This window comes from Atractosteus spatula, chromosome 16 (assembly GCF_055471065.1).
Source record: "Atractosteus spatula isolate fAtrSpa1 chromosome 16, fAtrSpa1.hap1, whole genome shotgun sequence".
Taxonomy (NCBI): domain Eukaryota; kingdom Metazoa; phylum Chordata; class Actinopteri; order Semionotiformes; family Lepisosteidae; genus Atractosteus; species Atractosteus spatula.
Genome location: NC_142721.1, coordinates 5334427 through 5357770, shown reverse-complemented (window position 1 = coordinate 5357770; position 23344 = coordinate 5334427). Strand labels below are relative to the sequence as shown.

Here is a 23344-nt window from a genome sequence, read left to right as displayed (position 1 = left end):
TTACTGTCTGTAGCCCTATGATTGTTTGCATCTCAATAAAAAAAACAGTCAATCGAAAGCTCTGTTGTTTTGCTAAGAAGGAAATGAATAGGTGGAGAAGATCAGATCCTGGTGGCAACCTAGGAGAAGCCCGAGATTTTATGCGTTAAAAGAATAAAATGGTCAGGTGGGCATCACATTCTATGAAATACTGAACTTAGCTGGAAATAAAGTTACTATGCTATCATGTATACATGTAAACACCAGAAACAAACAAGCAGATGTTTTTATATACATTTTTAAAGATAAAATAACTTAGCTCTTTTCGTCTCAAAGGATCCGTGCTTGCGTGAGTTTGGTCAGGGGGCTCCGGTTTCCTCCCACGGTCCAAAGACATACTGGTAGATTAGCCCTGGTGCGAGTGTGTGTGCGTGTCTGTTTGTGCCCTGCGATGGATAGTAGCTTGCCGAGACTGGAGTAACACTTTTTGTACTGGAGATGGACCGTGTTTTAACAATGTTGGAGAAGGAAAAGGAAAGAAATTATTCTAAAAAATAACGGTTTGTTAAAACGTACTGAGAATGAGCACAGCAAATGGTTTTACTAACATGTTTTTTTATTCATTAAATGGTTCATTATTACGGAGCCCTTAAGGGGACAAGGTGTAATTTATTTTTTTGAAACATTTCCTATCCATACACCAGTTCACATTCTATTTCCATGTATTGCTTTTGATTTTCAAATCTTTAATCTGAAGGATTAAACTTCTATTTGGAAACCTTGTCAAACGTCCATGGAAATACAGTATATCATGTCATGACACCTACTATAAAGGAATTAAAGGGATACTCTGCCCAGACACCAGCTAGGGTATGCAACATTTACATGAATTTAATCGTTCATGTAGTTTTAAATTGTCTTTAGAATAATTCCAGATATTTTGTATAATAAATAAAAAACATCAACATTTTAACCCCCCAGAATTCACGTCTGACAAGTGGCATACAGTACAGGCACCCTAAACTCTCCTGCGAATTTGATACTTTATTTTTTCCACTGTCATCCGAAAAGATAAACAAGTCATGTGCAGTCACAAAAAAGGCTCGAAAAGCGCTTTACAAAGCGTCTCAGTAGCATTAATGCTTGAAAAGCGAGCAAACAGGGGGAACAGCCTAGTCACGGAACTGAAACGTGGCTTGACTAAGAGATTTACTGCATCCTTTGCGTGGCCGGCCTGATGGCTCCGCGGGCTGAAGCATCGGACACTTCTAAGGATCGACTCCCTGTGAATTTCGTGAGTTGAACACGGGCCCCGAGGCTCCCCGTCAGTCTGAGAGCTAAACCCCGGATTTAGCTCTTACGCTGTCGGGGTGAGTTTGTAGAGGTGGCTGTGCTCTACCACGCCGGCCGTTTTGGGGGGCTCCATTTTCCTTTAAGAAAGTCCTTAAGAAATGAATAGTTCTTAATTCGATTCTAACAAGCAGCTCCTTATACCACTGAGAAACCTTCAGGACAGGTGTGGCACAAGCAGTGAAAGAGAGGTGTAGTCCTAGGTAGGAGAGACAGGGGTCTCTCGCCAGCACATTTCTCCTGATACGATCAACCAGCGGTAAGCTAAACCATCTCGGGGGAGAGACGTCTTTCTGACAACTGAAGAAGGCTCCACAGCCGAAACGTTGTGTTAACTTTCTTCTCTTTTCAGCACGGAATAAACCCGCTACCATGTTCCTTTGCTGCCTACGCAGCGACCTACTTGAACTACTGTCACTGTATTAGGTTGTCTAATACAATCCTTAATCCTTAGCCGTTATATACTTTATGTATGCTTTGTTGAGTTAAAGTATCTATTTATCTTCAATAAAGTCAGTGCTGAAGCCTTGTAGCTGAATCCACAGCTGTAATTCGGGAGTCGAGCCCGCTTCCAGAGTGACCTTCCTCAGCGGACACGCCCCTTCTACCTGTTCCACAGGTGCGCCCGGCAAGATGGCGGCGGGGCGAGTTTCTGCGGCTTTAGGTGCGTTTGCGTTTTATTTCTATTTTTCTTATTTTAAATGCAAAAAATAAAATCTCAGTTCGAGGAAAGCGAGACAAAATGCACTGCCGTTGCTACTTTTGTTAATAATATTTGTTTTCGGTTTAATTTGTGTTTTAGGACGCCGGCATTAATGTTCTGTCCGTTTGGTCGTGCTCTCTGAAGTTTTAAAGATCTGCATTAAGCGTTCTTATACTATCTTTCATTTAAGTGTTTTTTTTTTACATATTGTATCTCTAGGTCCTTTAACGAAAAAAAGCTGTAGTTTACCTTCAAACATTTGCTTTATAAAGTCAATAGATGTTTAATTTCTCCCTTTCGGATTCAGGTTATCATAACGCTTTCCGCTCCGAAATTATAAAATATTGTCAAAATTAAATTGACTAATTCTTAAATTTTTTATGTCTCCAGGTGGCAAAATGAATTTAAAATCGGGCCCCCAGTTATGAAAAAGGGTTTCTTCCTGGTTAAGTTATATTACCTCCCGCTATACTACATGTATGTATATTTGTGTAACTCGATAAGACAACACGTCTTTCCCAGCATTTCAACGCCAGAACAGCAGGATTTATACAAACTATATAACTTATTTTCGTTGTGCTTTTGTTGAATAGAAACAGGAAACTCTAAGGCGCTGGTTCTTTTATTCATCTATTGGGTAAATATGAGGGGGAAATAATTGTAACAATGGTGTTCAAAGCAGGGAGTTAAGTCGTGTATGATACACGCTGTAAGTGGTACGTGCTCTTAAATTTATAGGTAGCATTGAATTCCTATGTGGCTGAACGTATATTCTAAATATTAGAGTAGTGGGACAGGAATGTGTCTGATTTCTTATTAAATGACCTATTGGTTTCTTATTGAATTCGAGCGTGTTTGGCTAGGCTAGGTTTGATTGATGGATGGAGATAACGCCCAGAAAAATACCCGAGATATGCAAGTTTTTTGGCAGGAAAATCTGGAACGGGGGTGGCCTCTGCAGTTTCCAACTCAAAATGCGATAGGGTGTCCCCTTTCAGTCGGTGACTCCAAGGATAAGAGAGCCCACCCATCGCCTCGCTTCTCAGAAACTGTTCGCACAATCTCTCCGCCAAAAAACTCACCAACATTTTTCTGGACCACGGGGGTACGGGGGGTGGAGTGTCTCTGCATGAGAAAGGAAATAAAATCAAACTTCCATTAATTTATTGAGCGAAAATCGTATATAAAACAAGGCACTCCAGTACGACAGATGCACAGGTTTTGAAGTGAAAATCAATATGCACTTGAATTGCAAAGAGTTCAAGTACGGCTACATTAACACTACTATTTTTTTTTTACAAGTAAACAGAGTACGAAACGATTTGCAAGCAACTACATGGAAAAACACAGAGCACGTTACTGTTTCTCCAACGCATCTCTACTTCCTGCAAAACAACAGAAATCATCGATATTAGCTGCGGTTTCTGTTACGAACACAGGGCATCGAAATTTATTCCAGCTGGTTAGATCAAACTGTATTGACGGACACGTTCAGAAGATGAAACAGTTTTAAAAGAGTTACAGCTGGAAAAAAGCGCTTAGCCTGCTGTAACAGAAAATGTTTCTGATCAACAGGGTATTGAAGTACTCAGACTTACATTTAAAGTGTGATTACCGAAGACACCACAATCAATACAGCTACAGTGTATCGATTATATGGAAATTACCACATTGTACTTTTTTTTGTTTTACAATTCCCATGTTGATTAGCATATTCTTCCAAAACAACTTAGTTAACACATGAATAATTAATCTAAATCTCTATAGGCTACGTGGGTTTAATTGTTGTGGTGCAAAACGGTTTCTTCTGAATCTGTATTATGCGCATTAAAAAAAAACTGATCGCAGTTTTAGCCGAAAATGATTTCTATAAACTGCACGCCTACAGTGTTGTCGAGTCAAAACCATTTCTACCGTGGAGAAATCTAGTATCGCCTAGTTTGACTCTTTTTTGACAAGGTGCATCACATTCAGTATATATTGTACTTCAATATGATACACGTAAACGAATAAAAAGGTTTATACTTGGATAATTCCAGCAGCTGAGCCAAGCATGGCCTGCCAGAAGACACCAAACTGGAAACGCAAGAACAGATGAATTTAGACGAACATTTATTTAAACGAAAAATAAATGTCAATAAAGATACGTGTGAAGAAATGAATAAGATGTTTATATAAGATGTAAAAGGAACACAAGTTACGTTTCCATCGCGTTGGAAAAGAAAACACATGGAAAAAATGCTATTTTTCTCTCAACATAAGTACGTTTTACCCCCTTCCCCCTGCGAGGCTTAGACAACATAATTATAATTTAATCTACATTAAAATAAAGGAAATAATCATAAGACGCGGAATAAACTCTCCCGCAGAGCCCGGCGGACAGGTGCGCAGGGCGTGGCCTGCAAGGACGTCATTCGAGTGAGCGTGGCTACAGACTGACGGTCCAGGTTGTTTTTTTTCTTGGTTCCACCTGAACACGTGGAAGAATTCGAGCACGTTTTCAGAAGCCCCAGTGAGTTACAAGATTCTTTTTTTCCCCCACAAGGCAATATGTGTAATCGCAGTTAGTATATTTACTCCTTATGAGTATTTGAGAGTCACAGGAATGTGAATGAAAGAATTTAGAAATAGTTCGAGTAGGTCGCTTCGTCAGCGTGCGTAGGCTGCAAGGGAACAAGTAAAGGTTTATTCCATGCTGAAAAGAGTTGAAAAGAAACAACGTTTCTGCTGTGGAGCCTTCTTCAGTTGTGTCAGCCTTCTCAGGTCACACACCTAAAGAAGGCTCCACAGCCAAAACGTTGTGTTTCTTTCCTTCTGTTTTCAGCATGGAATTTAGAAATATGTTGGCAAGCTGTGGGGTTTATAGTTCTTTGCAGTGCACTTACTGATCTATAACCTGATTTATCTTAATGTTGCACCAAGAAATCAGATTTTCCATTCATGAACACTTATCATTCAATTTCCCACCTTTGTACTTCTTATTATTCATGCAGGTGATGTGTTACAAGAACATGAGAAAGTTCACATGAGAGGACAGTATTTGATCCTTGTAGCCCTTTTGGTGGCCCTTGTGTTACACTCCAGACACACCCCTCATAGCCTGCTGGGGAACATCACTATTTTTAAAATAAGTACAGAGGCCTCTATTAGCAAAGCAATGTTTTTATAATGGGACTGCAGCACTGACTTTCTCTGTTCCGATACATCAACAGGCTGGGTATGCTGAAAGGTTTAGAAACAACACACTTCTAATACTGTTCAAGGAAAATGTATTAAAGCAATGTTGTAGTGTCCCTAGAAGGCTTCTGTAGGAACCTTGCATTTTGGCTCAAGCCCAGGTTGTGGTGTATGCACCTATGCACCGCACTATCAAAAATGTCCCCCAGCTGTTTCTGTGGCTTGCCGATCACCTTCCCTGCAATAGTAACTATTCTGGAAATCTTGTTAATACACTTCATGTTCCAAGTAAAACAGTTGGAATGGCAATCTCTTGTTCTGACACGAGGCGGCGCTGTCCCTCACCAATATCGGTGTCAACATTCCCTACGACTGCAAAACCTCATCTACTGTCAGTCCTGCAACGGTATGCAGTATTGTACTTTGTATCAGATAAGAGCAATTCTTCACTGAACACTTAATTTGTCTGAGTTGCCCATACAAATTCACACAGAAACGCTGAGGTTATATTGCAAAGATGTGAAGCAGCTTCGGTTAGACTAGTCTGACCGACTTGAACTACCTTGCTACCCACTTGAACCCCTTCGGTTAGACTATCCTATTACTTAGTTGCATATATAGATATGATATAAATTGATATGCATTACCTTACCATCGTTTTAAGGAATTTATGTATGCACAACTATATTATTTGATGAACCTTCTGCTTCCTTTCTTCTTCCGTGGACGGCTTTTCTTTCGTATAGTGATGAATATCTCACTATATGAATATAGTGCTGTAATGAAGTTGCGAAAGCATGCAGTGCATTCTGTTCTAATTATAGATCTTTTAATGGCGATGTTTAAAATAGCACCCTCTCACTGCTAACAGAGCATTCCGCGAAACAGATATTAAAGTTTATCGTTTTACAGTGTGTTTCCAATGGGTGTATACAGCGTTTTAGTGAAGGTTTTATATTCGATTCCTTGCCTTTTATGCCCTATGACATTAAATCCTTCTTTTCACTTTACGGTGCGTTACAGTAATGGTAGTTGATTAAGTATTTTGCTGAGATTGTGCTGTTTCCCCTCTGGATAAGGGCGTCAGCTAAAATATTAATAATATAGTAAAGTATTTATATAAATGAACACATTATTTAATTCGATGTATTTATTTCTTGTGTCAATTCTATAAAACCTAAAGGTATTTCTAAAATATTAAAATTTATAGGCGCAAATAAACCTTGTAAGGGAAAACTTAATACATAAACATAGTGGTTTAAATAAATGTATAATTGTATCCGTTTCAGTATTTTAGAATTAGATAAACGTTATTTATTGAATAAATGCAAACATATTCTACACCACAGGAAATCGGCACAGAACTGTATTTCAGTTAATGCTTTTAATATGGGCAACTTGAAATGAGATGGACAGAGAGGACCGGTTTAACCCTTGTGTCCGATCAAAATAGTTTTTGTTTCTCAGTTTGTTCACGAACGCTTCGAATGTCAGAATTATGTTGTATAATTAGTGTATACAGGATTACAATTATGTGGAATATTTAATTTTAATATTTAAATTATATTAAATGATTAGAATATGAATTGCATACGAGAGTCTATACGAGTTGTCTTGAAAACGTTCAGTAGTTTTTTTTCTCCAAAATAGTTCTGTCTTCTGTCAAACAGCTGATTTTCGACAGAACTGTTGCTATCACCCCTCTCAAAATGTACCGATTTCAAGGGAATATTCTTGCCATTAATGACTGCTCTTTTCCAAAGAAGGTTACCTATTGAGCTATTTTGTATCATAATTGGAGTTTATTCGTATTTAAGCTAAAATCGAAATAATTTGAACATTTTCTGCTTTCTATATCCCTGTGTTTTAAAGTTATTTGCTCAAAATATTCGGACAGTATAAAAGTTTTTGCTACATGCAAACGAATCGTTGATAAATCCTACGGAGTTTAACGGACACATAGCTTAAAGACCACTTATTCTTGTAAACCGGATGTGAAGATAAAAATTTGTCTTCTCGCAAAAAATGAAAAATATTGTTGTGCATGTTCACCAAAATAACAGGCGACCTATTAAAAGAATGGCGTGTAAAATGTTACTTATATAATCATATAAACACAGTTAGCAGTACAGTGTCTTTAAAATAAAATTGATATTACTTCTGATGTTTTATGTACATGACAGAGTATCCCCAATCTAAACGTTTAGATATTATTTCAATTAGAATAATGTAAAAGCAATATATCACCTTGCATTTGCAACAGATAACGAATATACTGTCGTTTGTTCCGTACTAACAATTACCTTTTATTCGTTCTTCATCTTTATACTGCCTAAATTATTATTATTGCCTAAATTGTGATTTTGTCAACAAAGAATTCACAAGATAAAAACGATAAAACAGACCACATCATTTATATATAAATATCCGTGTTGGTTTCTTTATTTAAACTGTGACATTCACCCAGATTTTAAGATATATAAATATAAAGTTAAAGATTTGACACAACAAACCAAGCGACTCTATAAACAAGCAACATTAAATATTTAAACATTTTAAGCAAAGCAGCTCTTATTTACAAGTATACATTACAAAAATGGTCCACATTCTCCAGATGAGTTTCGTTTTGGCTTTTTGTTTTGTTTTGTTTTTTTTAAAAAGTGGAAATACTTTGCGGAGACGACTTTGTTTCCGAGATGAAATGATCTAGAGCGGTACCACTTTATAATGGCATTAATAAATGGCACCCCTTATCATATCAGCCCTGATACGGATCTGTACCACATGACCCGAATCTCCTTTAGGAAAAACATGCTGTTCTATAAATACTGTTTGTTGACACAAATACATTTCTCTTCGCCAGAGTTTTCTGACGTAAGTTTTCACATTTTCTTGTTAATTTTTGACAGTGCATCTGATATAATACTGTAAATCAATTAATACTGAAATGGCATGAAAAGGGATATGTCGCCTTTAAGGCATTGGAACACCTTTCTATTTATAGGAAGAGAATGGCAACCATTCCCCGGTTTAGTCAGAAATGTGGTAATTTTGTCCACCGTCTTTAGAGGAATAATCGTTCGTTAAAGAATGTATAGTTTGTTCGTCAGTCATTTCGGGAGAAACCCGGCGCATTTATAACACTTGGTAGATGGGGTTGGGGTCGTGGGCCAGCTGAGTGCAGTTGGTGGGGGACTGGACGGGCGCCCCGGCTTCACTCAAGATGGATCCCTCTCGGGGTGACGAGGGGCTGCCTTCGCCCCCCTCCTGCGCGGGCAGCGCCGGGCACGTCGAGGTGTCTGTTGAAATGCGCTCCACGATGCTGGACAGACAATCCAAGCTGGAAATGACCGAGTTCTTACTAGTCCTGGAATCTGAAAATATAAGAAATAATTGTGACGTTGTGCTGCTAACGGAACTGATTTAACGTGATCTGAAACGTACTCATGCATAAACATCCTTCTGATTAAGTTCGTGCTTTACATATGTGTATACCTATGTGTTGAGATGGTCATTCTTGAGACCAGCATTCCCGTTACAACACTTGCTAGAAGGCCACAATAAAACATCTCAACTAATGTCAGACGATACTGTATGATTCCCAAGCCTGCTATCCCCTCCTTCTAAAGGAAAAACAAACAGCTGCAGTCAGTTGGATCTAGCCTGACACTTACCATTTGGAGTTTCGGAAAAGTAAGCGCTGTCATAACTGTTTCTTCTCCTCGAAGTGCATGTTGGGCCGCCGAAATCCATCTGGAAGACAGAAATTTCGAAATGTTCGGCTTGCGGTAAAACGCACATGAATCGCACGAAGTTTACAGTTAAACCAACGCGCCACTAAGTTACGATGGCAAATCTCACAATGTTAAAATTGTTAAAATCGTCTCACCATTCCATCCGAGCAGTTGGACCGGGGGCTGGACGCGTCGGAGTCCCCGCTATAGTGCTCCAGTACTGGGTAGTAGTTTTCATCCTGACCTCGGAGTAGGGATTGTAGGGACTCAATGTAGCTGATGGCGTTTCTGAGAATTTCAACCTTGGGTAGCCTCTGGTTGGGGTTCGTGGATGTGCACCTCTTCAGGGTCTCGAACGCCTCGTTAACTTTGCTCAGCCTCCTCCTCTCCCTCATAGTGGCCGCTTTCCGGCGGTCGGCGTTGGTGGTCTTTCTCTTGCAGGCTTTGCAAGCCCAGAGCAGGCACCGGCCCGCCTGGTGGTGCCCGCTGGGAGCCCGAATGTGTTCGTCTTCGTTGTGATGGTGATCGTCCGCCTTCAGCAAGCCCACGTGAACCAGCCTGGGGTCCAGGTCCTCGAAAAAGTGCATGTCGCTGGTGTTAAAGCACGGGTCATCGTAGAAGTCGTCTGCGCTGGTGATGGGAAAAGTGATATCCGATAACTCCATGGTGAAGGGCTGATTTCTGCCTCCAGAAAACAAAACAAAAAAAAAACAACAACGAAAAAGTTTACTTTGGCTTTTGCCTTTCTCTTCTAAGGGTAAAGTTTAACTTCAGTTCTTCAAATGTTACAAAAAAAAACCCGAACGCGTCTTAAATGTAGAACTTGACGTGACTTTAAAACCAAGGATGGTGAGTGCTTGTCTCCAGGACTGCCTGCTTAAAGCACCCTTTGGGTACCTGTTGCTGAGCATGTGTTTTTTGCTCTATTTATGAGGACTTGCAGCTCTTGGGCGTATCTTGGCTGTCGGACACCTCTCTGCGGTGACCAATGAGCACGGAGAGAGGCAGGGCACGGTCGAGCCTCTTGGGAGGAGTTTACTGCTCCCCTCCTCTCCGGTATCATCCTGAGAGAATGTTCAGGAAAGAGAAAACACCGCGGGTAATGAAGGGATCACGCAAAACTTTTGAATTTCATAATAAAAACATCATTTTTCTCATGTTTTAGGGAGCGCATTTTTGTTAACCATCTATTCAACTCACCCCCGAGAAAATAATACATAAAGCAGAATAGACCGCTGATGTGTTTAGATACACTAATTATTTTGCGGCTCGCATAAGCTTCTGTACACTTGTTGAACTGGCCATTACGCCTTTTTTATTGAAGGTTCTTTCAAAAAAATCTTTTTCTACATTATCAAGTTTAAAAGTTCACAAACTAACCTTAGAAATGCTCAGGGATACTTTTTAATATTTGAAGTAAATCACTGAACAGCTTTTCTTTCTTACCGTCAGACCGGGCTTATCTCACTAACGGATTTATTTCGATACTGGAAAACATGAACGTTTTGATGTCGTCCTTTATCGTTTTAGATGGTTTTCTCCTTCAGTGTTTTTCCTAATTTCAGCTTTTAACAGCTAACTAGATTTCTCAGAAGGGAGTAGTTTTTTTACTTATTTGCAATGTTGATCTCACCCTCTCATATATCGTCAAATAGGTAATATACAGTATCAACTTGCTGACTGGTTTAATCGTGAATGTTTGAACTAAAATGTTTCATTCGAAAGGTTTTTAAAAAAGTGTTCTCATAACCACAAGCACCCATGGGTTATAAAATATGCTAAACGACTACATTACTTCATTTTAAATCGACACTTCATATTTTTTACAAGATTGATCATACATTTTTCACGGTGCCTTCTTATTTATAACTCTTCAGATTTAATTCTCATAAGCGTGTCGTTTCTGAACGGTTCTTGAGGTTTTAAATTTCAAAATAACATTCCATAAATAGTTGGATATATAAACCCTATTGGATTACATTTTTTATTAAAAGCTTAATTATTTTAATAAATTTTAACGAAGTTATTTCTGTATGATGTTTTATTGTGAAGAAAGATGCCACATCACCAGATACAACAACTGTAGCCTTGAAGTTTCCCATGACCAGCACCTTTCTGCTCTCAGGTAGTGAGTTTTATCATGCGCCACTAGATGGCAGTAAAGAGTCGACGTAAAGCGAATAGATCGTTCGCACTTACCGCACAGCTCAAGCCTCACTTATAGTATTTGTATATACGTATTAAAAAAATCTGGGAAAGTAAATTTGTCCCCTAAGTTTACTTGTTTTAGCACCATATACTGTCTCATTGAAAACAGACAGAGAAACCTAAGTTATTTCAAAGGTCCTATTTTCATTTAAAAGTTTACCACGATGCGATTTTTTTTTTATTTGTTGGCCTGTTAGAAAGTGCAAGGTCCCGTGAATAAACCAGCACAAAATCACTCTAAAAATGAATATGTGATTTATATTTCGTTAAAGGTAGCTTTATTGTAGAATACTCTATCATCAAACATTAGAATGTAAATCGAGTTTAGCTAATTAGCTCATACACCATTCAGAGTACAAATCCATGAGCTAAATTGGGTTTAAGTTTCTTTTCCTGATTCTGTCAGGGTTCTCTTATGTACAGGTTTAAAAGCCAGGCAGGCAATTTATAGAATCCTAAAAAAATGCAAGATCTCGGGTGTATCGCCACAGCTTAACGAATGCACCAATGTATGTAGAACAATGTATTTTTTCGTTGTATTAGATTTCCTTAGGAAATACACACCTTTAATTCTATACATTTTTGGGTTCATTTCTTTACATATTACGTCTAGAAAAAATGATAAACGATTTAACGTAAATAATAGAGCAAAAATAAAAGAGCAATAATAAAAAGACAAAGTCCAACAGTTTATATATGAGTAAGGATTTATTTTCATTGTGGACATTTTTAATTCAGGACAAAAGACGGGGTTCCTAATATTCGTTTTAAATACGAAACAGCTTAGTTAAGTAGTTGTTAAGCATTAATAACCCAATAATTATCCAATCTACAAATGAAGAAAAAAAATACAAGATCTACAAAGTTCTTTATAAAAAATTTAAAACTTTACAGCGATTCAACAATACAAACCCAATTCAGTAAAATTTTAAAAAGGTTTAATATTTATCTGAAGCCGGTGAGCGTTTAATGTCATGTAACGATTAACTGCTTGAAGGAAAGTTTTAATCAAAACGTTGCTGCTTAATATTTCCTGGCACAATCATATTCATGTGTGTCGGGTGTTATTTTAAACAAAAGGCACCTGGTCATCTACAAATATGCAATTAGATCTGTTTATTAGTGTTCGTGTTCGCAATAATCCGTTTCTACAGGAACACATACGTTAACACACTAATGTCTGGGAACGTAAGAGTAAGGAATTATTATTAATTAATAAGAGCTGGGAAATTTAATTAGAAAACAAGGAGAACTGTCTAGGTAGGGGCAGTCAACAACTTCTTCCGACTTAAACGCGCGGACCCGGTATACAAACGGATATCACAGTGAACAGAGGACAGGAAAGAGTCTGCTGTATAGTTCAGTCTCAAGTCCCATAGTTTGGCATCAAGTAGTACTTAAAGCACTTGATGACACTTATTGGTATTATTTTTTTAATTAACCCCTCTATAATAGTTTAGCGCTTTGAAAATTTAATTATTAGTAGTAATAACAGAATTCAGTGTAATTGGTTCTGCAGAGGAAATAAGGACTTTTAAACAGAAGATACAAACAAGCTCATTAACAATAAATTTATCAGTACCACCTCAATGAATAAAGCAGTTTTATTATAATGTTATTACACCCCAAAATTATTTTTTTTAAATGCGAATGAATAAAAGCTGTTGTGAGATTCTCACTAAAGAAAACTAGATAAAGAACAAGGAACTTTTGATTTAAACGGTATTAAAATGCAATAACCCACTCGCTCGATGTCATTAACATCGCCTGGATTAAGGAGCATTCGGATTATTTGATACTTTTTTATCACTATAATTGTGTCGAATGCAAGATTTCAGGAAAATCACATCTGACTTTAGTAAAACACGACAGTGCGCCTAGTCAATACCTTTACGTCTACGGCAATAGAAGCCATATACTCATGTTCTGTTAATGTTTATATCGCATTGTCAGTGAGCGAATAAAACCCATAGAGCTGTCTTTTGTACTGAACCCACTTTATAACATAAAAGCATTTAAAAAGACTAGCATTCCACTGTTTATCCAGTCTCTGATTGTTTTTTTTTACATATTTAAATAGATTTAATACTAGCTATTGCATTTAATCACCATTGCTTTATCAAAGACCCAAGCTTTCTTTCACGCGGTTGCACCTATGCAATATTTTTAGTCTTGGTCATCCTTGTCTATCTGTCCGTCATAATCCTACATAAAAAAATCAACAGAAATTAATCTGTTTTAGGATTGCTTTTCAGTTTTCGGTTAGAACTAAAAATGACGTATTGGTTGGGCTATAAATTAGTTGTTGATCCAAGAATTTCATTCACCCGTCTCTTAAAATAAGACGGAGCATCGGCTCCATCAACATAGCTGGGTAGTTTGTTCCATACTCCCACACCCCTTTGTCTAAAGGAGCACTTCCTGCTCCCTGTTTTAGAAGTACTTAAACCCTTTCTGAAAAGAAAGTATGATTTTACAGGCTGTAGATATAGGCTAGATATTTTTCACTAAAAGTAGCTATTCTACCAGGTGTAACAAAGTATTCACCTTAAGTGGCAGTTTTTACACTCACAGCCTATTGACCTATTAACAGCCTAATTAAATTCAATTTGCCATCCTATGGGAATTGTAAAGTTTGTCCCTAACATCAATATGCTAATTTTGTGTGTAATATGATCGGGACATGCCCATTGCTTGCCGGGATAGACTCCAGCTCCTCGTGACCCTGATAGTTAAAGAAATGGGTGGATGATTAAGAAAGAGTCCGACTTTTTCCACTTCACAGTTTTGACACAAAGGTTCTGTTCTAAAATCACTATATTGTGATAAACCTTGTTTTTTTACCAAGAAGCCCATTGTCCTAGGAGCACAGGATGATCTGAGGGGAATGATCAGTGTTCTTGGGACAGGGGGTACCATGTGAAATTTAGACAGATGTTTTAAAATCTTTGAAAATCTGTTTAAAAACTTAAACGTCATTTTCTTCATCTCTCATTAAAGTGCAACAATTCAGTATTCTGAAGCTACTACTGTACTTTCAGATTAATCCCAGATAAAATACTTGGAATACTTCACTTCTTTCATGGGTATGAAATGCTTTTATCCAAAACTAGACTGTCCTTAAATGTTTGTGCTGGTAATATACGTTGCTTTATGTCTCCAACTCCTCTTCAGGCGTGTACTTATAGTAAATCTCCATCTCCTTTACTCTAGTTAGTAGCATCAAAATACAAGAAGCTTCATACACACATAGGACTGTAAGTATGTGAATGATAGTACAGAAATAAATAAAAGTTAAAGCAAGATCCTACAACCACACCAGGTTTTAAAGTACTTTCATATCCTTTTTATTTTTTTTTAAAAAGTGAAAGATGAACAAGACTTGAAAAGATGACCATCTGTTTTCCTGTTCCAAACACAACTGTACCATTGTATCGTGCTCAGAGGTAGGAAATCTGCTTATTTGCAGATCAAAACAATATGGTGTTTTAACATATAATAGTTTAATCCAGCCCTGTAAAATGAGGAATTCTTCCCCGATCAATAACAAAAATAATTTAAAAGTTTGCTTTTTGCTTAAAAATGTGATTGATAATGCTTGCATCAAAGGCAGAAAATGACAAAAATGCTTGAAACAAGAAAGATATAAAAAGTTTTCCCTTCCACCTCTTATGCACCACAACCCACACACAACACATGCTGTAAACTGTAGTTTTCAGAGCAGAAAACCTTTATGAGTGTTACAAGTCAGAGAACATTTGGTATTGGTAGCTCATTGATCTGAGTATCTAGACTTTTATTATAAGATTTCTTAAGTAATACGTACAAAAATATTTCTTAAAAGGAGCCGGGAATGTCCCCTGAAAGGGTTTCTTTGGTCAGGTTTTCACTGTTCCCTACCATGTCGGAAAAGAATACGAACACTTGTTTTTTTTTCAAAAGCTTATACTGAAATATCAACTCAATAAAATCAATTGGTTTTCACAAAGGAAACAAAAGCCAAGAGTTATTTTAGAAAAGCTGACAAAGGAGGTTGAACCAATTTGCAGGAACCGCTTAACACAGGATTAAAAAATACACTGTTGAACTCCAGTTGTGCTAAACTTGCACCCTTCTTACCTTTCCTGTGACTGCAGTCAAGCAATGGGAACAGTATCGGCTGTGGAATTGCTGGTGAACATGCAGTGCCCTAGGGCAGTGTTTCTCAACCTTTTCCATCCCATAGCACACTTGCAAAAAGATAACACATTTGTGGCACACTGGCCCCTAACCTACATGCACATACCTGTCACTGACCCAAGCACATCTCAGTGTTCAATCAGAGCTGGTCTAGAAGTACAGTACATCGGTACCTTATAGGACCGGGACACATGGAATTCCTGCTCAGCTGCTCTCAGATATTCTGTTTCTTTAATCTTCATCAGACTTCAAAAACATAATTTGCACCTCACATATTTCCCAGGTGTACAGTCTTTTGTCTCCTGTACACTAGTCGTACAACACAACACTTGCATCACTCCATGAAGCAAACATACTGTATACATGTTATTTATCTTATTGCTCTCATTTGTGCCTTTCACATTGTTCCACACCTGTTAATGGCTGAAGGCAGCCCATTGTTGAAAAAACCCTGCCCTAGGATACTGAGATGGCTTAAAGGTTGGTGCCCTACAAAGTAAAGATGTTCTACACAACTGGTAAGGTCACAAACTAGAAAAAAAAGACTGAAGGCAAACAGAATTGTTAGGAAAGAGGTTTTAGGTGAGCAAGAGTTTGGAGAGTTCAGACATTTGTCAGCTCTTTCTGGAGCTGGTCAATCAGGTACTCCCCGAAACCTGTTTCATCCTTACAGCCCACCCTCCTGGCATTAGTCAGGAGGGCGCCCACCACTTCAATCTTGCCAATGGCTGGTGTGACGAAACGCTTCTTGACCACGCTGGCTGTGTGAGGGTCTCCACTTTGCTTGCTCTGCTGACAGAGCTCCGTCAGGATTCTGGCCACTTCCTTCCACTGTGCCAGCATCAGTTCCAGGGCCTGCAGAACGCTGCCCACTGCCTCGCACCCAGGTTTCTGCCAGAGACAATGCAGAGCGCAAATTTAGAGATTCATGTCGCATTAACTGGGAACTCTCAAGGGGATGTTTTATTGTACTGAGCACAGTTTAGTCCAAGATTTTTGTTTGGGCTTTATATATTCTAATTAGGGAACAGGCATTTAAATTTATTTTCTCCTTCCTGCTATTTCTAAATCATTCTGCACAATAGTCAGAAACAAGATTACATTCTAAAATAGAGAAACTGGCTCTTAGAATCATCCCGTCTTTTGATGCAGTGAATATAAAACATATGTAATAAACTTACATGTAGCGTCCTTGAAAGCGATCTCAAAGTTATTCAGCTATAGTGTGTCATCTGAATGTTCCGTTCTTTTGCGATCGAATACTTTACAGTGTTCTGACAACAAGGACGGAGCGCATTATTCTCAGATCTTAAGTCTTTAAAGGATAACAAGGTGTCTCAAATTGCTGATGACGGACTCTTGCTTTACCTCAGGATCAATTTAACATGAATCGTAACGGCAGGGGAAAAAGACAATACACAGTGCTACAGCAAGAACTTACTGTACATCTGGTGGTACAATTAAAGTATATGTCCTTCCGTACAGCATTCCTCTCCCCAGTTCTCCAGAACTCAGATTTAATGTCAACTCTGACAAGTATTACAACTATAACCCCTGAAAAGCCCTGGGTTCATATTTGCCCCCTTTTTTCTCTTCCTTTGACTTAAGTGATTTATTTCATCAAAGATGAGCTCAAACATTGCAGTTCAAAGTGCTGTATATGTTCTGTTTTTTTAAAACACTTGCATATTAACCTTTTTATCGTTCATTTTAGGCAAGTACATATTTAAAACTGCACCAGCTGACCTGGCTCTGTATGACGAATCCTGACCACGCTATGGTACAGTAGCTGTAAGGGGCAGGCCTGTACCTGAATGTCCTTATTGCAGTACTGTCCTCCGCGCTCTCGCAGGTATTCTAGCAGAGACTCTGCTTCCTTCTGCTCCTTCTCGGCTTCCTGGTGGAAAAATGCTGCTATTCTTGGTAAAGCAATATCATCCTGTTCAAATAGTTTCGCCTGTCAGAAACAAAAAACAGCGATATTGATCATGTTTCGAGTAGGTCGCTGTGTCAGCATGCGTAGGCTGCAAAGGAACATGGTAGCGGGTTTATTTCGTGCTGAAAAGAGAAGAAAGGAAACGCAACGTTTCGGCCGTGGAGCCTTCTTCAGGTGTGATATTGATAACGTCAGCTTTCTGTATTCTGAAACAATAAACATCCTATAAATATGCTAAGTTCGACTTTTTATTTGGACATTAATAAGATAGTAACTTCTGTAGTGATTTCCTGCACACAACCCACAAATATTTCTACAAAGCTATACAATATGATCAAAAACAAAATGCAATAACTCTTTATATTTATTTTAAAAAAATAATATTATATTTATTTAGATATTCTCAATATACTTATTGCTGGACAGCCAGGGTCCTTCAATCTCAATAGAACTTGTTGATAATTTTTAATTGTTCTCCATAGTTTATGCTATATTCCATTTATTTTGCTATAAACCTAATACTGGTGCTGTAATGTAGTCTATGCCTTCACTTTTATTGCATAAGGATGGGTACATCTCTGAACATTTTCAGCAGAACACTGGTTATTTGACACTTGTCGTGAACACACTTTTTTTGAAGTGCAACAGGGAAGACTTGCCCCCGGGAACATTTTAGCAATTAAACACCAAGTTTTCCAAAATTCCTAATGTTTACATCTGAAAATCCAGCATATGTATATGCTGACTCAACAGTTGTGTTTTTGAAGAGAAATTATTTGTCTAAAAAGTGTTTATCAAAATCTAGAATTAACTCAAAGCGAAGAAAACAGGAATAAATCTTGCATGTTGGATGAAAAGCCCTTGATTAGATACTAGAACTAACAGACTGAAATACCAGCTACTGGAAGATGGAAGGAACATTTGCTAAAAGTTTCATTTAATAACCCAGTATTAGATTAAGTGCAGCATAAGGTATGAGTGTGAAACAGAAGTGAAAAAAGTGCTCATCTCAGTCTGAAGGAAGCCCTTGTGTGCACTATGATGAATGGTGATTCATCTGAGACTGGGAAAAACTCTGAGATATTAGAAGTGATGTTTTATTGGGATGCCACAGTTTTCTCAAAGAGAACATATTCTCTGGTGAAGTGGATGATTGTGGCCAAGTTCATTCCAGTGCTCTTACCCTTTATCTTTGAATATTAAGCCCAAAACCCTGTTAGTGATGATATTGTGTTTTTTTTGTAGGTTTTAATTTTGTAACAGTTCTCTATTTCCTGTAACAACATCTGCTGCATAGATATGCTACTATCCTGCAACACACATTCTCTAGACTATGGTTCTTTCTTGGAAGTGAAGGGCTGTTGTCAGTGGTTGACCTTATTCTGCAAATATGTTCATGATATGTAAATTTATGATGGGCTATCGTGCCCTTTTTAGTGCAATTACAAATCATACATCATTGTAAAATTTTTGGAAGCGTGACTCCCAGGAAATTTTACACAAAGCGTAGTGATTTACCGCAAATTAAACATTTTGAAACGAAAAAAATCATTAAAACGTAACGTGAGATTAAAACATCTGTACTTTTTTTTCTGGATTGCTTTTTTCATCATGTTTTTGAACTGTATGAAACAATTTTTTAAAAATGTCTTAAAATATACGAACAACTTAAAAAAGGTTACCCACAATACATTTATAAGGGTATATTTATAGTTTATAAGCAGCGCGCAGTTTTGTTATAGATGAAGTGATAAATGCATTGGCTTTGTAGTCTAATTGGTAAATGTGCAATAACTCAAACCTCAATACCTCTTTTTCATAAGGAACATAGAGAGGCTCTCAGAATAAAATCCATACAGTATCGTTCAGGAAGACCAGCTTGTTTCGCCTTACCAGGGCTTGTAGTCGATAAGCAACCTCCATCAGCACCGTTATAACGCCGCACAAACTTTCCTCAACTACCAAGGGGAAGTTGTGCTTCACCCGGGTCCCGGTGAGAGTCCGGTGGGCCGTGCAGACAGGCAAGGTTAGTTTGAGCCGTTTGCCTGCAGGTTCCGACATTTTATCAAAACTGTCGCTTAAAAATAAAATCGCGGAAAACGGAATCTACTGCAGATAATTTCACTGGAGCATGATGACTGAGTACTTGGCGGAATGTTGTCATGTAGCAATCCCGGTAATTTTATAGGTTGTGAAAGAAAAGAAGTGGAGCAAGTGCCTGCTCTGCAGTTAAATTTAGACTCTACAAGAAGGCGTATAATCCAGTTCTCTTCCCGTTCAGCTACTTTGTTCATCCGGTGCATTTGAGCTACAGGTTTTGAACTTTCCAAATTAGGTTACATATAAACGATCAAAAAGTTATGATAAAACGGGACGTTTGTAATACAGTTGTGACTGTTGAATGTTGCGTACTGACACGTAACGTGTTACTGCACACCTGAATTACAGACGTCACCAGAAGCGCACCCCCTGTGCAGTAATATCTTTTTAAACACTGTTTATGCACTTTGTCCGCGTATGCGCACGTACCTCGCCGCTTTTTTATCTAGAATAAAAACCCTTTTTCACACTCACTGTAAGGTCATTCATTTTAAGACGAGAGCTTCCACATGTAATATTTATCGGGGCCGAATATCCTGTACTATAAATTATAATACTGGTGACATTTTCAATCTGCATCGTGAATGTCCTGATAATAGATGATCTTTACTCGTGCAATGAGTGAAAGGCATACATTAGCACACATACAAACTTGTTTTTTCCCCCAATTACCTTGGGAAAAAAACAAACATGAATCGTTATCGTTAAATTATTTATTTTAAACAACCATACATACCTACAAGTGGCAAAGTATGGGCTTTAGGTTTCCAGCACAAGTTAAATTTACTCAAGTATTACGAACTGACATAAGGTTTCTGCAACTTTTGTAAGGACGACTATATAAGGTAGAAAAAGTCACTGACAGCAAAACTTATATTGATAAGAAATGCTATTTTCTATCTCCGAGGGAAATTACAACTTTAATAGCTTGGTACTATTGTAAAGGCGATTCAGAGAGAATATGAATAGATCATAGTATTAATTTATTATGCAAATATTTGGTATATATGACTTTACTATTGTACACATTTAACACATTATACAGTAACTTAGAACAACATATTCATTGACCAAGTTGTAATTACACTATATCTATGAAGATCTGTGCTTTGAATTGAATACATTGAGAGAACAAAGTTTAAAGTGATTGAGAATTGCCGAGAAAAAAAAACAGACATTGCAGTTACATCAGAGTGCAGTTGCCAAACGGAACAGTTCTTTGGTCATATGAGTGTTTTGGGGAATGATTCAGTACTCATTTGTAATTTTTAAACCGCACGTTCATTTTTTCCCTCTGGATCATAGAAGTAAACCATTTTAGCGTTACCTTCTGAGATGAGCAAAGCGGTGCTCAACTTTGATTGAACCATGCGGTAACTGAAGTATTTCCCAGCGATAAACATCTGTTTTTCCAGCTCCAGTAGACACGTGTTACATTATTATTGCCTGGTGTGTATTGTGAAGTCCCGAGTGTGAAAGACAGTGCTCTTTTGCCACGTGCCACTTGTCCAGAGCCTTTCCCCCTGTCTTCCTGCTTTCCTCTGTGGATAACACACTGGAGGATGGCCAGTCCTGCGGACGAGCAAAAAGGTCAGGTCCAGACATGTGCCCGACAACATTACCAGCAAACTGCACATACCTCTCTTAGTGCTTTTGGAGTTTCTGCATAGTGAATGAAAATTTATCATCAGGCTAGTCTTGTAGCAAACTTTTTTTTCTCAGGATATGACAAATACTGAATCTTACATGAACATAATCTCGGAAAATACACTCAGTTAGAAAAGCACTGAATAGGAGATCATATGTCTTTCCCTTCTGCACCTTGTCTTTGTCCTCAGAGTGAGCAGATGTAGTGTCTTGTCTTGACTCTAGTATGGAACACTGTGGTGGTGGGACTGGTCAGCACAGCATTCAGGCTCATAGAAAACAAAAACAGAAAAGAGGAGAGAGGTTTGGACCAGCTAGCTTTGCAGGCTGAATTGTCACATTTAGTATAGGAAATTAAGCCTAGTAAACTGTTTAGTCTAAGCAATAGTGTATCTCATAAATAAATAAAAATTATCATTTTAAGACCTGCTGTGGTATATAATCATAAATCACAGTGAATCTACATAGTAGAATTGTTTAAACTGTAGCATAAGCTAACAAAGAGCATAGGAACATACCAAAAACTGAAGCATGAAATGCAAAGCTTTATATCAGGAAAACCAAAAGAAAACAGAAATATAGCAGTTATCTACAGTAAATCAGTTGTATTGCATCATCATTCATTGCAGTACTTTTTACCATTGCATTTTAGGGATAGTACAGATTTAAATGAGTATATATGTGAATTCCTTTACTTGTTGCATTTAGATATGTTAAGTTGTATAAGATATACAATCTTTATAATTGATGTACTGGATTTTAAGTTTGTTTAAATATGTTGTTTTTTTTCTGAAAACAGGGCTAGCTGTCAAAAAGAGAGAGTGCATTACATCTGGGGGGAAGTTTAGAAAATGTCCGAAATGAAAACTGCAAGGTCATCATATTTTCTTGTCTGTTTGGGATAGCTGGAAGAAAAACAATAATAAAGAGATTCCCTACTTGAGGGCCGCAGTGGCAGGTGGCTATTCTGCTGCCGGGCACAGCTCCCTGTTCCCTCGCAGCTCCCAGGAGAGACTGTAGCCTCATTATGTGCTGTATGGCGTGGCGAAGAATCTCCACCTTGGACAGCCTCCGTCTGGGGTTTGGCACCGTCTTTTGCTTCAGAGCTTCGAAAGCCTCGTTGACCCTTTTCAGCCTCTTCCTCTCCCTCAGAGTGGCAGCCCTCCTGCGGTCTGTCTGGGAGGGCCTTCTCCTATAGACCTCGCAGGCCCACACCACACACTGCCTCTCTGAGAGTCCGGGCCGGGGAGAGGGGCCAATGTGTTCTTCTGTTGGACTGTTCGTTCTAGAGCCGACCTGGGGTTCGGCCTCGTCATCCCCACTGTCTTTGCTGGTCGCTACATGCCGCTCATCAGTGCAGACAAAATGGGGATGCTGCATTTTCCCCGCCAGTGAAATGCAGGTTCTGGAACCAGCTGTCACTGTGCAAAGATCTTTTGGGAGACGGTGCTTCTACTTCATTGCTGTTTTTTTTTATGTGCAGCTATGCCACCACCCCCCCCCCCCCATCTTTGTTACTGTTGTGGAAAAGATTTCGATCTTAAATGCCTTTACAAAAGCAGTGGCAAAATTGAACTCACAGCTTTATATATAGAAGCTTGTGAAACTCAATACAAGTGTCCTTTTACTTCAAACTGGTTTTTATTGGCACATTTCCATCTACTGGATGGGCATCCAGCTCACTGTACAACATAAGTCCACAGCTACAGAGGAATCTACTACTGAACAACTGTTGGGGATTTGCATTCCTATGGACTTCGTGGTGTCCTTTAATTCTTTGTTGGGGTTTCTTACATCTTTTATAGTGGCAAGTGTTGCTCAGGGGACGTGAATATGTTCATCGGATGCTGCTTATCATGTCCTTACCATGGATTTTGAAGCGCCCCATGAAAAAATGGTGGGCTCTTTGAACTTCTGTGTTGCTGTATTATGTTTCTCTCTGGTTTCCTAGCAACCTGTTTGTGACGTTGGTTCTGGAGAGTCCATGGAAGATGCCACGACAGAGACTGCCGACGTAGCCCCATCCCATCGGAGTGGAGTCAGAACACAAATGTCCCAAATCATTTTCGGAGTGTTTCAGAGTGTTTACAATCACAACATGGGGAGGGACGATAGGTCTTATTCAGGGATTTTAACAGGTAGAAGTTACCTCTTTTTGTCAGGTCTTTGAATTTAGTACAGATAGTAAAGTTCGACGAGCAAGCTTGGGATCGTGTAACGTAATGAGCACAGCAAAGACGTAATTGTGAACAGCACGGTTTATTATATTTTATTTTTTACTCCCAAAATTCCATTCTGTCCATATAGACTGTGGTTGAGTGCGCCAATTAT

General features: G+C 38.5%; 3 protein-coding genes across 3 annotated transcripts; all 3 read right to left on the bottom strand.

Annotated features, from left to right (window-relative positions):
- Nucleotides 1-7621: 7621 nt before the first annotated feature.
- Nucleotides 7622-9842, bottom strand: myod1 (myogenic differentiation 1). The gene is made up of 3 exons (XM_088935224.1): nt 9099-9842; nt 8884-8962; nt 7622-8583 (listed from the first exon to the last, which is right to left on the bottom strand). Exons 1-3 carry the CDS (start codon nt 9606-9608, stop codon nt 8345-8347), a joined length of 828 nt encoding a protein of 275 aa, XP_088791350.1. The 5' UTR covers nt 9609-9842; the 3' UTR covers nt 7622-8344.
- Nucleotides 9843-14474: 4632 nt separating this feature from the next.
- LOC148819413 (ferritin, heavy subunit) lies at nt 14475-19541 on the bottom strand. The gene is made up of 3 exons (XM_088935142.1): nt 19160-19541; nt 17141-17287; nt 14475-16221 (listed from the first exon to the last, which is right to left on the bottom strand). The coding sequence occupies exons 1-3, from the start codon at nt 19325-19327 to the stop codon at nt 15934-15936; spliced, it is 603 nt and encodes a 200-aa protein (XP_088791268.1). The 5' UTR covers nt 19328-19541; the 3' UTR covers nt 14475-15933.
- A 428-nt stretch (nt 19542-19969) lies between these two features.
- On the bottom strand, nt 19970-22463 carry LOC148819412 (myogenic factor 6-like). Its single transcript, XM_088935143.1, has 3 exons — nt 21953-22463; nt 21188-21282; nt 19970-20938 (listed from the first exon to the last, which is right to left on the bottom strand). Exons 1-2 carry the CDS (start codon nt 22391-22393, stop codon nt 21235-21237), a joined length of 489 nt encoding a protein of 162 aa, XP_088791269.1. The 5' UTR covers nt 22394-22463; the 3' UTR covers nt 19970-20938; nt 21188-21234.
- Nucleotides 22464-23344: the final 881 nt, after the last annotated feature.

Bases quoted from the DNA above. Each gene is read 5' to 3' on its own strand.
- myod1 (XM_088935224.1), bottom strand. From the start codon at position 9,608: ATGGAGTTATCGGATATCACTTTTCCCATCACCAGCGCAGACGACTTC. The intron at 8,963-9,098 runs GTGAGACGATTT...TCTGTCTTCCAG, and splicing joins CCAACTGCTCGGATGGAATG to ATGGATTTCGGCGGCCCAAC. The intron at 8,584-8,883 runs GTAAGTGTCAGG...TTATATTTTCAG, and splicing joins CTTTTCCGAAACTCCAAATG to ATTCCAGGACTAGTAAGAAC.
- LOC148819413 (XM_088935142.1), bottom strand. From the start codon at position 19,327: ATGTCGGAACCTGCAGGCAAACGGCTCAAACTAACCTTGCCTGTCTGC. The intron at 17,288-19,159 runs GTAAGGCGAAAC...TGTTTCTGACAG, and splicing joins CTTATCGACTACAAGCCCTG to GCGAAACTATTTGAACAGGA. The intron at 16,222-17,140 runs GTACAGGCCTGC...TGTCTCTGGCAG, and splicing joins ACTGCAATAAGGACATTCAG to AAACCTGGGTGCGAGGCAGT.
- LOC148819412 (XM_088935143.1), bottom strand. From the start codon at position 22,393: ATGCAGCATCCCCATTTTGTCTGCACTGATGAGCGGCATGTAGCGACC. The intron at 21,283-21,952 runs GTAGGGAATCTC...GTTTTCTATGAG, and splicing joins CCTGCCACTGCGGCCCTCAA to CCTGAATGCTGTGCTGACCA.